The following is a 17451-nucleotide window of genomic DNA, read 5'->3' as shown; positions in this document are numbered from 1 at the left end:
GTCACACACCTTTAATCCCAACATTAAGGAGGTAAAGACAGGAAGGGATATAATTAGGGAGGGAGGGAGGGAGAGAGAGAGAGAGAGAGAGAGAGAGAGAGAGAGAGAGAGAGAGAGAGGAGGTAAAGACAGGAAGGGATATAATTAGGGGAGAGAGAGAGAGAGAGAGAGAGAGAGAGAGAGAGAGAGGAATATAAGGGAGGAGAATACAGGAGCTCACCACATACAGTCTGAGGATTCGTGGAGAAGGGATCTTACCCCCTTCAATCTGAGGACTAGGCAAACGTAAAAAGTCTCTCTAGTGGGTGGCCCTTTACTTCTCTGATCTTTCAGCATTTACCCCAATATCTGACTCTGGGTTTTTATTATTAAGACCAATTAGAGTTTGCAATACACTAATTCCCTTTAAATTCCACAAATTGATTTGCATTTTCTTTGGATTCTTCCTACAGATACAGTCATCTGTACAAAAATAGTTTGACTCTCCTTTATTTCCTCCCCTCTCTCACTCTCATGTCCCTCACCCCAATCATCTCTATCTGGCCGTTCCACACTGGTGAATCTCTATCCTTCCTGACTACAAAGTTTCATTGCTGCAACATTAAGTGCTTTGTTTACTGAAGATTTCTTGTTCTGTATCACAAGTGTCAGTAAACAGATCCTCTGGGATAAACCAGGTGGCTGGATGTTTTTATAGACTGAAAACTAAAAACGAATTTTATAAATTTTAATTGTTAAAATCATAAAAGAATAAAATTTTGAAACACAAGAAAATGCACAAAGTTCAGATTTCATGTCTATAAATAAAGTTTTATAAGAACACAGACACACTCATTTGTTTACACATTGCCTACAGCTTACATACCATCACAGAGGTAGATTTTAGAACAAATTTTACACGTATTTATTTGTGTATATGCATCTGCATGCCTGAGCGCCATGGCAGGTCAGAGGCATGCACAATCCATTTAAGGTATATGACCACAAACATGTTCTTAGTTGGTAAGATACTAGTTCTTAAAATCTGAATTTGAAATTGCTTAGTCCCTTACCTAAGAAATGATTTACTTACCTGACTGAACGATCATCACTTCCAGTCACAGCCAAAGGTTTAGTAGGATGAACAGCAAGTGCCCAAAGTTCACCTTCACAATGCCCTTGCATAAGTAGGAAAGGTTTATTTCTTTCATGTACAACAATTTCAAAAATTTCACTGTCCTGTGTTCCAACTAAAATGTGGTCACCTCGCCAACAAACACTCCTCACAGACAAACCTGTAAAAAGCACATTTAATACCAATATTGTAAATGTCAATGCTACAGTAATAAAATACAATTTAAATTGGAAATTAATTTTCATATCCTTTATATCTTGATTATAAGACAAAGTACGAAAGTCTGGGTGTACACTCCCATTGTCTTCAATTGTTTGTATTCTTTTCCTTATGAAACAATAGATTTTTTTGTATACCTAATTTCTAACCATCTTTAGATACACTTTTTCCTTCTCCTTGCTACACAATCCTGAGAGTCAGACTGTGTTTGTAGTTAGGCTCTCACAATCGCTCACAATGGGTAAGTGCTCAGGACCTGCCTTTAGAGAAGTGCATTGTGTGTTTTTATAAGAATCTGACTTCTCACTGTATGTCATTTCTTAAATCTGCTTATCAACATATTTAAAGAAAGAACATATTCACTTTTATTTTATCTGCATTGTCCACATTACTGTTGGGTCCTTATTAAAAACATTATTCTTTATACAATATTGCCAATATAAAGATACCATATATCTTATAATATCCTCTTCAGAATAAAAGAAAAGGAATGACATTATTTTCTAAGCTTCAGAATAATGCTCATCTAAACTAATAAAAATAAGAGTAACGGCTAACATCTAAAAGCTTACAATGTACTGAAGAGTTTAAATAACTAATATGTATTAAAACATTCAATACTAGGAGATATTCATAGTGGCTTTAATTTACAGATGAGGCTAAACAATTAGACTGGAGTTATATACATCTCTCCAGTGGCACCAATATTATTTAAATAATATTTTAAGTAAATATTATCTAAATGTGTTACTTCCAATTTTAGTCTTATAATTCAATGACATAATAATAACTAATATGTTACACTGAGAATTTATCCTATTATGCCTATTTTAAGTCCCCTAATTGCTGAAAAAATTCTCTGAATAAAGAAAATTGACTTAAATCATCAATAACAAAAGTTTACCAATTCCCAATATATTTCAGTTGTGTAATTATTTGGCAAATAGTTCTATTTAGCATTGTAACAGTAAAATATTTTTCAGAATTCACAGGTAAAAAAGTAAATGTCTATCAGATGTCTCTGTTGGTCTCATTACAACAGGCATTAGACACACAAAAGAACCTTTGTCATGATAGTGAGCCCAGCTATCAACAAAACCTCCAAGAGGAATGTATAGAAGACGAGTATACACCAAATGACAACCATTGGTCCACTCACAATTTTCTTAGCATAATGCATTCATTTTATTATTACCTTTGTATCCCTGGTCTGTTTCCCTGAGATCAATCACAGTAATTGGTTTAAAAGTTAAATCCCAAAGACGAATACAGCCGTCTCTGCCACCAGTAGCAAAGCCTTCTTCACAAGCATTCATACTAAAAATTCCCGCCTAGGTGAAGGTAGAAATCAACTTAGCAAATAAACTTCTTAAGAACATCTACTAGGCTGGGTAGTGGTGACTCACACCTTTAATCTCAGCACTTGGGAGGTAAAAGCAGCTGAATCTCTGAGCTCAAGGCCAGCCTGGTCTACAGAGCAAGTTCCAGGACAGCCAGGGCTATACAGAGAAATCCTGGCTCAGGGTGGGGAAGGGGGAAATATACTAAATAAAGGCAAAAAAAAAAAAAACCACTCAGCAATATTTTCTTATGAAACATAAATAAATAAACATACCAATAACATATCAAAAATATAATCCATCATTAGAAAGTCAATATGGAATAGAGGCAGTATTTAATAATATGTATATAACAAAAGAAAGTTAAATATTGTACTGTATATAAAATTAATTCTAGAAGGCAAAACTCTAAATGTAATAAATAAGTGTTTAAAAATCATAATACTCATGTGACTGAGTTATAAGACCATTTTATACATAATAAAAAAACTATAAACCATAAAGGAAAAACCTTTCACTTTTCTGTGCATGTATGTGCAGGACTAGGATTGAACCTAGGACTCCACGATGCTAGGTGAGCATTCTATCTCTGAGCTACATCCATGGCCCCTACCTGCAACGTATATATTGAAAAACTACATATCTCTAAAATACAAATGAACAAAAGTCCTAATACAACCAACTAAACAAGAGTAAAAGACAAAAGGATAATTAATAAAAAATGACAAATCAAGGAAGTTAACATTTTTCTTCCAGAAGATAAGCAAAAATTTTCAACACTTCATATTCTACGCTGAAAAATATGAAGAGAAAAACTAGTGTTTTTACATACTAGAGATTATAATAAGAATTACCACACCTTTAATTAAAAAAACTGATATTTTTGCTTACAGCAAGAAATTCATACATGGTTCTTTAGCACGTCAGTACTTTCCAGTTGACAATCTTACCATGCTAACCAACCCCCTTCACTGTTTAAGGAGAGATGATTCAACTGCTAAACAGTCTGAAAAAATTGTTAACAATACATTTTTTCTAATTTAATTAAATGAAAATTTCATGAATTAAAAAAAATCCCAAGGACTAGGAGAGATAACTCTTTAGTTAAAATCATTGGCTTCTCTTCCAGATGAACTGGGTTCCATTCCTAGCAGCCACATGGAAGCTCACGCCTTCTTCTGGCCTCCAAAGATACACATACATGGTACATACATACAAGCAAAACACCACATACACAAAGTAAATAAATAACAATTTAATCTATTAAAAATATTAAATCCCTTCTTCCCTGGATTAATGAGTCTATGGTTTTGGTTCTGGGTAATTTCCTATATGTTCCAAAACTGCCTACTGGTTAAGCTGGCCTTAATACTAGCTTTATTTTACTAAAGCTAATCTAGAAGCTCTATGGCTAAAGTCAACAAACTTTACTCACCACTATTCTGACACTGTTACAGCAATGGTAATAAGATGATAATTATACTATGTTAATAAATATGTATGAGTCTAATTACATGGTTCTTCATTGAAATCTTAAAACAAATTGTTAGAACATTTTTCAAGAAACTGAGAAGACTAGCAACAGGTTATATTAGATAGCTTGTTTCAAAAAAGTTAAGCGGTAAATATCCAGTATTTCAAATGTTCAAATATACTTACAGTATGGGCTCCTTGTATTGTTCGTATAAGATTGATTCCTTTCCAAACATATATATCTCCATTGAGTGCACCAGAATATGTTAATTCATCCCGAGCACAGGCTAGGCACAATATTGTCTGCAGGTCACCTGTTTTACCAAAAACTCCTCGTTTGGGGGTCAGAGCATTTCCACACAAACTCCAGAACTAAAATGTATACAGTATAAGCATATTATCAAATAATGCTTATAAAACCAAGTAAAGTATTTTCAATAATTCGATGCTATACTATGGCAGCAGACTAGAAATTACCTAAAATAGTTGTCTTATGATAAAATAACATTCAATGTTTATATCCTCATCCTTGTGTTGCCACAAGCTGTTATAGCAGATTAGTCACTAGTTTCAATCTTTATCTGTAAGAGTAAGGAATTCGAGCTAACATTTCCTTTAAAGCTATATTTAAGTAGGGAGGGGATGGAAGTGAAGGATAAGGGAATAGGTGGAGGAGGATTAACTAACTTGAAGGAGGTAAAAAGCCATATGGAAACCTACTACTTTATACGCTTTCTAAGTGTGTGTGTGTGTGTGTGTGTGTGTGTGTGTGTGTGTGTGTATTTTTGATACAAAAGTATTAAACTGGAGTTACCCTACTCAGGGAATAATGTTCTCCCAGAAGCTATAAGATGACAAATAAAAAGAACAGGCCAAGAATACTTGTTCTAATATGTTCTAGATACTCCAAACCAATATAGGCTACTCCCACCACTTCTGGTTGCCCACTAGAGCTTGATGGTAAGACCATATTGCTGAAGATAAAACACACTTTGGACACATAGAAATCAGATTAACACTAACCAGAAATTTTCCTCCCTGCTTGCCACCTTTCATGGCATCAGGGAATGTTACATAACTCACTTGGAGGAAAAAGTCATCAAACAGTCTTACCCTGCTGTGAACCCATTGTTTTAATAATGACCATTGGTCATTCCTTGAGTGCAATAGTGTCGTGGATGTTATGGAGTTAACCAACCACTGAGTGAGAGGAGTTCCAGTGATGGGGAACTTCTGGGAGAAATTAGGGAGAGGAGCACAAGTGGATATGATCAAGATACACTGTATAAATCTATGATTTCTCAAAGAATTAATACAAAGGATCTTTTATTTCAGACACTCTGTTTTTTAAAAAAAATCTACATGTAATTTGGGTTAAAAAGTTGGGAGTGAATTAGGAATGAAAGTGAAGACAAAGGTTGGGAATACAGCTCAGTTGAAGGTAGTTTGCTTAGTGTCTGTGCAAGGCCCTGGTTTCAATCTCAAGTGCCAGAAAGGTAGGGAGAACATTATGTTGAATCTGATACAAACAGTTAAGATGTGGGAGAGGGCTGAAAAAAAAGAATATATGTCATTTTCATGGATAGTCTCAAGTTGATAACAGCTCTGTTTATAAAGCTTAAAAATAAGATACCCATTAGAAACAACCAATTTATCCTTGGGAGAGGACATATTCGAGCATGAGTCATCACAGCCAGCCTTATTATTATTCAGTGTTTAATAAATTTTTATAGTTTGCACGGAGAAAAAATATGAATGTGGTAAGGCAGAGAGCTACACATGAAATTGTTCTAAATAAAGAAACTGGATCCCTAGAATATTATTTTATAAAAATGTAAATTACCATTTAATATATTTTAATATTGCATCTTTAAATTTTAAACTCTGAAGCATCACAGAATTAAAATTTATGATACTTAATCATTCATGTAGCTAATGAGTACTTTGAATGTGTGAAATTTTATGACTTCTACCTAAAAGCACCATCCATAATTTATATTCACAAAAATAGTTGGTCTTGCCCTTTCACCCAGTCCCAATTTGATTCTATTATTTTCTTCCAGCTCAGTGACTGTCAATCTTGGCTTCACATTAGAATCACCTGGGGAGAGTTACAATTCCCGAACACCCACTGAGATGAAATGAGATACAATCTTTGAGGAAGAAAGTCCAGGCTTCCAAATGCTTTTGAGACTCAGCAGGAGCTAATCCCTCTGTTCTAGAATCCCGATCAGTACTGTCAAATAGAAACTCAATGAAAACAGAAATTTCTCCCTCACTTCCTATGTGTGTGTGTGTGTGTATGGATAAATATATGTGTTTATAATGTGTGTATATATAATATGTTATATATATATATACATATATATATATATGATTTCATACAGTGAACCCCAGAAACATATGGTTCTTGAGTATTTGAAATGTGGCTAATGACTGAAGAAATGAATTTTAAATTTCATTTCATTTGAGCTTATACTTAAATTCCTCTATCTCTTAGTGTCTACTGTACTAGGCAGTACAATTTTAGATCATCTTTGGGATTTAAGTTTCCTCGCATGTACTGTTGGCACAAAATACCACTTTACTACTCACTGTTGCTACCAAAGGAAAAGAAATGTAATTCATAATATAGTTTAGTCTCAGAAGATGAGCTCTTAAACTAAAACTAAAAAAGTTTTAGCTTTAGGGGATTCTAGAAATGGAAAATCTAGGTAAGCACAGACAAAACACCAACATAATACAAGAGATGGAAGAGAGGATTTTGGGCATTGAAAATATGATAGGAGAAATAGATACATTGGTCAAAGAAAATGTTAAACCCAGAAAATTCCTGACACAAAACATCCAGGAAATTTGGAACACTATAGTGGAAAGATTACCCATGCTCAAGGATCAGTAGGATTAGCATAGTAAAAGTGACCATCCTACCAAAAGCAATCTACAGACTGAACTCAATCCCCATCAAAATTCCAACACAATTCTTTACAGACATGAAATGAACAATAGTCAACGTCATATAGAAAAACAAACAAACAAAAAACAGTATAGCTAAAACAGTCCTGTATGATAAAAGAACTTCTGAAGGTATCATCATCCCTGATTTCAAGTTCTACTACAGAGTTATAGTAATAAACCCCAGATGGTATTGGCATAGGAAACAGACTGGTTGATAAATGGGATTGAAGATGCAGACATAAATCCACACGCTTATGAGCACCTGACTTGTTTTTTTTACAAAGAAGTCATAAATATACAATGTAAAAATGAAAGTATCTTCAACAAATGGTGCTGGTCTAACTAAATGTCAGCAAGTAGAAGAATGCCAATGGATCCATTATCTATCACCCTGCACACAACTCAAGTCCAAGTAAATCAAAGACCTTAACATAAAACCAGGTACACTACACCTGGCAGAAGAGAAAGCAAGGAATAGTCTTAAGAGCATTAACACAGGAGACAGCTTTCTGAACAGAACACCAATACTGCAGACACTCGGATGAACAATTAATAAATGGAACATCAAGAAACTGAAAAGCTTCTGCAAGGCAAAGGACACCATCAATAGGACAAAACAGCATCCTACAGAATAGGAAAAGATTTTCACCAACTCCACATCTGACAGAGGGCTAATATCTAAAGTATTTAAGAACTCAAGAGCTTTCGGCGCCAGGAGACCCAGCATTGGGGTGAGTTTCTGGCCCACGGCGCCAGCCTGGGACGGGGAGCTCGGGGGTTTCTTGGCCCCCTGTCCTGCTTGGGCTCTCTGCAGGGCCTCTACTCCCCGGGTACTGCCTCTTTCTTCCTGGCCCACCCAGCTTCCGTCCAGAGCCCTCCCCACTTCGCCCCCACTGCCCTCTTTTGGCGCGTGGCATCGCCCAGCCCAGCCTATCTGGGCGCTGGGTCCGAGTACCCGGGGCTCCCGGGCGGGCAGCAGTTCCTTTGTTTCTGTGGCCTGCCTGCACCAAGCGGGGTAGGCGCTTTGTCTGCAAGCTGCCCAACCAGCACGGAGGCCTGATCTTTCGGCGCCAGGAGACCCAGCATTGGGAGAGCCAACATTGGGGAGAGACAGCGTTTGGTAGGCAAGGAGACCTGATCCGGTAAAAGAAGATCCATAGGGAGCATTTGGAAGAAGAGATGGGCCGACGTCAAGGCAAGAATTCGCCCAACAAGCTGAAAAGCAACATGAAGCTACCAGAAACAAGCGACCTCACAACGGGAGGACAAGAACCCCTTAATCAAGAGGAAGGAGAAAAGATTGACTTCATGAAAGTGATTGACACCCTAAAACAGCATGTAAAAAACGCCCTTATAGAAATGGATGAGAAATATAACAGAAAGTTTGAAGAATTGAATAAATCAGTGAATGATACCCTAGAAAACCAAGGAAAAACAATCAAACAGATAATGGAAACAGTTCAAGACCTGAAAACTGAAATGGAGGCAAAGAAGAAAACACAAACAGAGGGCCGGCTGGACATGGAAAATCTAGGTAAACTAATAGAGACTACAGAAACAAGCATAACCAGCAGAATACAAGAGATAGAAGAAAGACTCTCGGATCCTGAAGATACCATAGAGAAAATAAACACACTGATCAAAGAAAACAGCAAGTCCAACAAACTCTCATCACAAAACATTCAGGAAATATGGGACACAATAAAAAGACCAAACCTAAGAATAATAGGAGTAGAAGAAGGAGAAGAAGGGCAGCTCAATGGTCCAGCAAATATATTTAATAAAATTATAGAAGAAAACTTTCCCAACCTAAAGAAAGATTTTCCTATGAAGGTGCAAGAAGCATACAGAACACCGAATAGGCTGGATCAAAAAAAAAAACATCCCCTCGCCATATAATTATCAAAACACAAAGCATACAGAATAAGGAAAGAATATTAAGAGCTGCAAAGGAAAAAGGCCAAATTACTTATAAAGGTAAACCTATCAGACTTACACCTGACTTCTCCATGGAAACCATGAAAGCCAGAAGGTCCTGGATAGATGTACTGCAGAAACTGAGAGACCATGGGTGCAAGCCCAGATTACTATACCCAGCCAAGCTTTCATTCACTATAAATGGAGAAAATAAAATTTTCCAGGATAAAAACAAATTTAAACAATACGCAGCCACAAATCCAGCCTTACAGAAAGTAATTGAAGGAAAATCACTAACCAAGGAGTCCAACAATGACCACAATAACTCAGACATCTAGAGACCCTTCACCAACACAAAACAAAGAAGGGAAACACACAAACTATACGACTAAAAAAAAATGACTGGAGTTAACAACCACTGGTCATTAATATCACTTAATGTCAATGGACTCAACTCACCTATAAAAAGGCACAGGCTAAGAGATTGGATAAGAAAACAGGATCCAACATTCTGCTGTTTACAAGAAACACACCTCAACCACAAAGACAGGCACCTACTCAGAGTAAAGGGCTGGGAAAAGGCCTATCAAGCAAATGGACCTAAGAAACAGGCTGGTGTGGCCATACTAATCTCTAACAAAGTTGACTTTAAACTTAAATCAATCAGAAGAGATGGAGAGGGGCATTTTATACTCATAACAGGAACAGTTCATCAGGATGAAGTCTCAATCCTGAACATCTACGCCCCTAATATAAAAGCACCCACGTACATAAAAGAAACATTGCTAAAATTCAAGGCAGCCATCAAACCGCACACACTAATAGTAGGAGACTTCAACACTCCTCTGTCACCAATGGACAGGTCAATCAGACAGAAACCTAACAGAGAAATAAGAGAATTAATGGAGGTAATGAATCAAATGGACTTAACAGACATCTATAGAACATTCCATCCAAATAGGAAAGAATATACCTTCTTCTCTGCAGCTCATGGAACCTTCTTGAAAATCGACCACATAGTCGGTAACAAAGCAAACATCCACAGTTACAAAAAAATATTAGTAACCACCTGTGTCTTATCAGATCACCATGGATTAAAGTTAGAATTCAACAATAATGCTACCCCCAGAAAGCATACAAAGTCATGGAAACTGAACAGTCAACTATTGAACCATACCTGGATTAAGGAAGAAATAAAGAAAGAAATTAAAGTCTTCCTGGAATTCAATGAAAATAAAGAAACAACATACTCAAACTTATGGTACACTATGAAAGCAGTCCTAAGAGGAAAGTTCATAGCACTACGTGCCCACTTAAAGAAAACAGAGAAAGCTCACATTGGAGACTTAACAGCCCACCTGAAAGCTCTAGAAAAAAAAGAAGCAGACTCACCTAGGAGGAGTAGAAGACTGGAAATAATCAAAATGAGGGCTGAAATCAACAAAATAGAAACACAGAAAACAATACAAAAAATCAATGAAACAAAAAGCTGGTTCCTGGAGAAAATCAACAAGATTGACAAACCACTATCCAAGCTAATCAAACGGCAGAGAGAGAATTTGCAAATTAATAAGATCAGAAATGAAAAAGGGGACATAACCACAGACACAGAGGAAATTCAGAGAATCATTAGATCTTACTACAAAAGCCTATATGCCACAAAATTGGAAAATGTAAAGGAAATGGATACTTTTTTAGATAAATATCATATACCAAAGTTAAATCAGGACCTGGTGAACAATCTAAATAGACCTGTTAGTCGCGAAGAATTAGAAGAGGTTATCAAAAACCTCCCTATCAAAAAAAGCCCAGGACCAGATGGTTTCAATGCGGAATTCTACCAGATCTTCCAAGAAGATCTAATACCTATACTCCTTAATGTATTCCACAAGATAGAAACAGAAGGGTCATTACCAAACTCCTTTTATGAAGCCACAATTACTCTGATACCAAAACCACTCAAAGACTCAACCAGGAAAGAGAACTACAGGCCAATCTCACTCATGAATATCGACGCAAAAATCCTCAACAAAATACTGGCAAATCGAATCCAAGAACACATCCGAAAAATTATCCATTATGATCAAGTAGGCTTCATTCCTGAGATGCAGGGCTGGTTCAACATACGAAAATCTATCAATGTAATCCAGCATATAAATAAACTGAAAGAAAAAAACCATATGATCATTTCATTAGATGCTGAAAAAGCATTTGACAAAATTCAACATCCATTTATGTTAAAAGTCTTGGAGAGATTAGGGATACAAGGGTCATACCTAAATATAATAAAAGCTATATACAGCAAGCCGACAGCTAACATCAATTTAAACGGAGAGAAACTCAAAGCCATCCCACTTAACTCAGGAACACGACAAGGCTGTCCACTCTCGCCATACCTCTTCAATATAGTGCTTGAAGTTCTAGCAATAGCAATAAGACAACATAATGGAATCAAGCGGATTCGAATTGGAAAGGAAGAAGTTAAACTTTCGTTATTTGCAGATGATATGATAGTGTACATAAGCGACCCCAAAAACTCCACCAAAGAACTTTTACAGCTGATAAACAGCTTTAGTAATGTGGCAGGATACAAGATCAACTCCAAAAAATCAGTCGCCCTCTTATACACAAAGGATATGGAAGCAGAGAGGGAAATCAGAGAAGCTTCACCATTCACAATAGCCAAAAACAGCATAAAATATCTTGGGGTACATCTAACCAAGGAAGTGAAAGATCTATTTGACAAGAACTTTAAGGCATTGAAGAAAGAAATTGAAGAGGATACCAAAAAATGGATGGACCTCCCTTGCTCTTGGATTGGGAGGATCAACATAGTAAAAATGGCAATTCTACCAAAGGCAATTTATAGATTCAATGCAATCCCCATCAAGATCCCATCAAAATTCTTCACAGATCTGGAGAGGACAATAATCAACTTTATATGGAAAAACAAAAAACCCAGGATAGCCAAAACAATCCTATACAATAAAGGATCTTCTGGAGGCATTACCATCCCTGACTTCAAACTCTATTACAGAGCTACAGTAATGAAAACAGTGTGGTACTGGCATAAAAACAGAGAAGTCGACCAATGGAATCATATAGAAGACCCGGATTTTATCCCACAAACCTATGAACACCTCATTTTTGATAAAGGAGCTAAAAGTATGCAATGGAAGAAAGAAAGCATCTTCAACAAATGGTGCTGGCACAACTGGATGTCATCCTGTAGAAGAATGAAAATAGACCCTTATCTATCACCGTGCACAAAACTCAAGTCCAAATGGATTAAAGACCTCAATATCAGCCCAAACACACTGAACCTGATAGAAGAGAAAGTGGGAAGTACCCTACAGGAGATGGGCACAGGAGATTGCTTCCTATGTATAACTCCAGAAGCACAGACATTAAGGGCAACATTGAATAAATGGGACCTACTTAAACTGAGAAGCTTCTGTAAAGCAAAGGACATAGTCACTAAGACACAAAGGCAACCTACTGACTGGGAGAAGATCTTCACCAACCAAACAACAGACAAAGGTCTGATCTCCAAAATATATAAAGAACTCAAGAAACTAGACTTTAAAATGCTAATTAACCCAATTAAAAAATGGGGCACTGAACTGAACAGAGAATTCTCAGCAGAGGAAGTTCAAATGGCCAAAAGACACTTAAAGTCGTGCTCAACTTCCTTAGCAATCAGGGAAATGCAAATCAAAACAACTTTGAGATATCATCTTACACCTGTCAGAATGGCTAAAGTCAAAAACACCAAGGATAACCTTTGCTGGAGAGGCTGTGGAGGAACGGGTACCCTCATCCATTGCTGGTGGGAATGCAATCTTGTGCAACCACTGTGGAAGTCAGTGTTTCGGTTTCTCAGGAAATTCGGGATCAACTTACCCCTGGACCCAGCAATACCACTCCTGGGAATATACCCAAGAGATGCTCTATCATATGACAAAAGCATTTGTTCAACTATGTTCATAGCAGTATTATTTGTAATAGCCAGAACCTGGAAACAACCTAGATGCCCTTCAATGGAAGAATGGATGAAAAAAGTATGGAATATATACACGCTAGAGTACTACGCTGCGGTAAAAAACAATGACTTCTCGAATTTCGCATGCAAATGGATGGAAATAGAAAACACTATCCTGAGTGAGGTGTCCCAGACCCAAAAAGATGAACATGGGATGTACTCGCTCATAATTGGTTTCTAGCCATAAATAAGGGCCACGGAGTCTACAATAGGTGAACCTAAAGAAGCTAAGTTAGAAGGTGAACCCAAGGAAAAACATATAGTTGTCCTCTTGGCTAAGGGAAGTAGACCAAATTGCCAGGGAGAAAATTAGGATCTTGGGGGTGGGGTGGGATGGGGGTAAGGGGAGATGGGGAGAGAAAAGGTAGAAGGGAAGGAGAGGGGACTTGGGGAATCAGGAGAATTGGGATAAAGGAAAGGTGGATAGGGGAGCACGGAACCACAATTCTTAGTTAAGGGAACCACTTTAGGGTGAGCAAGAGATTTGACCCTAGAGGGGCTCCCAAGTGCCCAACATGAGGTTCCCAGTTAGTTCCTTGGGCAGCTGAGGATTGGGAACCTGAAATGACCCTATCCTAGAGCAATACTGACGAATATCTTGCATATCATCATAGAACCTTCATCTGGTGATGGATAGAGATAGAGACAGAGACCCACACATGAGCACTGGACTGAACTCCCAAGGTCCCAATGAGGAGCAGAAGGAGGGAGAACATGAGCAAAGAAGTCGGGACCACGAGGCGTGCACCCACCCACTGAGACAGTGGAGCTGATCTACTGGGAGCTCACCAAGGCCAGCTGGACTGTGACCGAAAAAGCATGGGATAAAACCGGACTCTCTGAACATGGCGAACAATGAGGGCTGATGAGACGCCAAGGACAATGGCACGGGGTTTTGATCCTACTTATTGTGCTGGCTTTGTGGAAGCCTAGCCAGTTTGGATGTTCACCTTCCTAGATATGGACGGAGGGGGGAGGACCTAGGACTTACCACAGGGCAGGGAACCCGGACTGCTCTGTGGACTGGAGAGGGAGGGGGAGAGGAGTGGGGGGAGGGGGAGAAGGGTGGGAGGAGGGGGAGAAGGGTGGGAGGAGGGGGAGGGAAATGGGAGGCTGGGAGGAGGTGGAAACTTGTTTTTTGTTTATGTTTTTTTTTCTTCTTTTCTTAATAAAAAAAATTATAATCACAAAAAAAAGAACTCAAGAAACTATTTCCATCCATTTGTATGCAAAATTCAAGAAGTCCTTGTTTCTTACTGCTGAGTAATACTCTAATATGTATATATTCCATACTTTCTTCATCCATTCTTCCATTGAAGGGCATCTAGGTTGTTTCCAGGTTCTGGCTATGACAAACAATGCTGCTATGAACATAGTAGAGCATATACTTTTGTTGTATGATAAGGCCTCTCTTGGGTATATTCCCAAGAGTGGTATTGCGGGGTCCAGGGGTAAGTTGATCCCGAATTTCCTGAGAAACCGAATTGAATTTTGCATACAAATGGATGGAAATAGAAAACACTATCCTGAGTGAGGTAAGCCAGACACAAAAAGAGGAACATGGGATGTACTCACTCATATTTGGTTTCTAGCCATAAACCAAGGACATTGAGCCTATAATTAGTGATCCTAGAGAAGCTAAATAAGGAGAACCCAAAGAAAAACATATAGGCATCCTCCTGAATCTTAACCTTCAGCAAGCGATGAAAGGAGACAGAGACAGAGACCCACATTGGAGCACAGGACTGAATTCTCAAGGTCCAAATCAGGAGCAGAAGGAGAGAGAGCACGAGCAAGGAACTCAGGACCATGAGGGGTGCACCCACACACTGAGACAATGGGGATGTTCTACTGGGAACTCACCAAGACCAGCTGGCCTGGGTCTGGAAAAGCCTGGGACAAAACCGGACTCTCTGAACATAACGGACAATGAGGACTACTGAGAACTCAAGAACAATGGCAATGGGTTTCTGATTCTACTGCACGTACTGGCTTTGTGGGAGCCTAGGCAGTTTGGATGCTCAACTTACTAGACCTGGATGGAGGTGGGGGGGTTCCCTGGACTTCATACAGGACAGGGAACCCTGATTGCTTTTCGGGCTGAGGGGGGGGACTTAATTAGGGGAGGGGGAGGGAAATGGGAGGCAGTGGCTGGGAAGAGACAGAAATCTTTAATAAATAAATAAATTTAAAATAAAAAAAATAATAAATAAAAAAAACAAAACCAAAAAAAAAGAACTCAAGAAACTAGATATAAACAAACAAAATAATCTAATATAAAAATGGGGTACAGATCTAAACAGAGTTCTCAACAAAGGAATCTCAAAAAGCTAAGAAACACTTAAGGAAAAGTTCAATATCTTTAGCAATAAGCAAAATGCAACTCAAAATGACTCTGAGACTCTATCTTACACCTGTAAGAATGGTTAGGGGCAAAAACTCAAGCTCTTGCTGGAGAAGATACAGAGCAAGGGGAGCATTCCTCCATTGCTGGTGGGAATAGAAACTTATACAGCCATTTTGGAAATCAATATGGTGGTTTCTCAGAAAACTGGGAATCAATCTACCTCAAGACCCAGCTATACCACTCAAGGGCACATACCCAAAGGATACACAATCATACCACAAGGACACTTGTTCAACTATGTTCATAGTGGCTTTATTCATAATAGCAGAAACTGGAAACAACCTAGATATCCCACACCCAAAGAATGGATTAAAAAATGTGGTACCTGATAATAGTTTATGCTGGAGAAGATGTGGGGTAAGGGGAATATTCCTCCATTGCTTGTGAGAGTACAAATTTGTACAGTTACTTTGAAAATCAATATGGAGATTTTTTTGGAAAATTAGGAAACAATCTACCTCAAGACCCAGCGATACCACTTTTGGGTATATACCCAAAGGATGCTCAATCATACTACGAGGACATGTGCTCAACTATGTTTATAGCAGCATTATTATTCATAATAGCCAGAGCCCAGAAACAACCAAGATGCTCCTCAACCAAAGAATGAATAAAAAAAATGTAGTACATCTACATAATGGAGTAACGGAATTTAGCAGAAAATAATGACATCTTGAAATTTGCATACAAATGGATGGATCTAGACAAAAACCACACTGAGTGAGGTAACTCAGACACAGAAAGACAAATATAATATGTACTCACTCACAGTGGCTTTTAGAAAAGCAAAGAAAAACCAGTCTATAGTCCACAACCCCAGAGAACTTAGATAACAAAAAAGACCCTAAGAAAGACATAAATGAATGTACATAGGAAGGAGAAAAAGACAAGGTCTCCTGAGTAAATTGGGAGCATGGGAGACAGGGGAGAAGGTTAAAGGGGAGAGGGGAGGAAGAGAAGGGAGCAGAGAAAAATGTATAGGTCAATAAAAATAATAAAAAAGAAAATGTGGTACATTTATAAAATTGGAGTATTACTCATCTTTTAAAAACAATAACATCATGAAATTTGCAGAACTAGAAAAAAAAATCATCCAGAGTGAGGTAGCCCAAACCAGAAAGACAAATATGCTATCTACTCTCTTATAAGTGGATATTAGCTGTAAAGTATGATCATGCTACAGTCCATAGACCCAGACAGGCTAAGTAACAAGGAAGGTTCAAGGAAGGGTCATGTTGATCTTCCTGGAAAGGGGAAATAGAATAGATTTTGCAGGCTGACTGGGGGCAGGTGGACATGGGAACAGGAGGGATCAGGTCAGGGGAAGCATGAAGGAAGAGAGTACTGGGAGAGATGACCGGAGCTGGGGGCATTTCAGAGGTAAGATAGAAACCTAGTGCAGTAGAAACTCCCTGGATTCTAGGATGATGACTCCTAGTAATGGAGGATACAGAGCCTGAACCAGCCATCTTCTGTAACCAAGCAAGGCCTCCAGTGTAGGGACGGGGCCATCAGTCGGTTACAATACCTTCAACCTACAATTTGTCCTGCCTGCAAGATGTGCTGGGGTAAAGGTAGTGCCAAGCTTGTGAGAATGGCCAACCAACGACTGTTCCAACTTGAGACCTACACCACAAGAGGAAGCCCACACCTGACACTGCCTGGAGGGCCACAAACCAAAGGCTGGACAGCCTAGAGACCTAAGATAGAACCAAACAAGATTGGCACACACACAAAGGTCAATGAAATGATTCCTAATGATATTCTGCTATATTTGTAGACTGGAGCCTACCATAATCATCATCAGAGAAGCCTCATCTAAAAACTAGTGGGAGTCAATGCAGAGACCCATGGCCAAACATTAGACAGAGCTTAGACAATGCTGAGGAAGAGGGAGAAGAAGGATTGTAGGAGCCAGAATGGTGAAGGACATCAAAAGAACATAGCCCACAGAATCAACTAACCAGGGATTATAGGGGCT

The 17451-nt window shown here is 38.4% G+C and overlaps 1 protein-coding gene across 1 annotated transcript in view; it reads right to left on the bottom strand.

Annotated features, from left to right (window-relative positions):
• LOC121452605 (echinoderm microtubule-associated protein-like 5) overlaps positions 1–17451 on the bottom strand; it is a 124875-nt gene that overhangs the window by 83862 nt on the left and 23562 nt on the right. Inside the window, exons 5-7 of the mRNA XM_041658841.1 lie at positions 4333–4518; positions 2529–2664; positions 1073–1274 (exon numbers count right to left, since the gene is read on the bottom strand). Coding sequence (XP_041514775.1) covers positions 1073–1274; positions 2529–2664; positions 4333–4518 — 524 coding nt within the window. The remainder of the gene's footprint in view (positions 1–1072; positions 1275–2528; positions 2665–4332; positions 4519–17451) is intronic.

Source organism: Microtus oregoni, unplaced genomic scaffold (genome assembly GCF_018167655.1).
Source record: "Microtus oregoni isolate MIOR12 unplaced genomic scaffold, Mior012 000009F_ref0000495, whole genome shotgun sequence".
Taxonomy (NCBI): domain Eukaryota; kingdom Metazoa; phylum Chordata; class Mammalia; order Rodentia; family Cricetidae; genus Microtus; species Microtus oregoni.
Note: the sequence above shows the minus strand (reverse complement) of the source record. Positions and strands in the feature narration are given on the sequence as shown.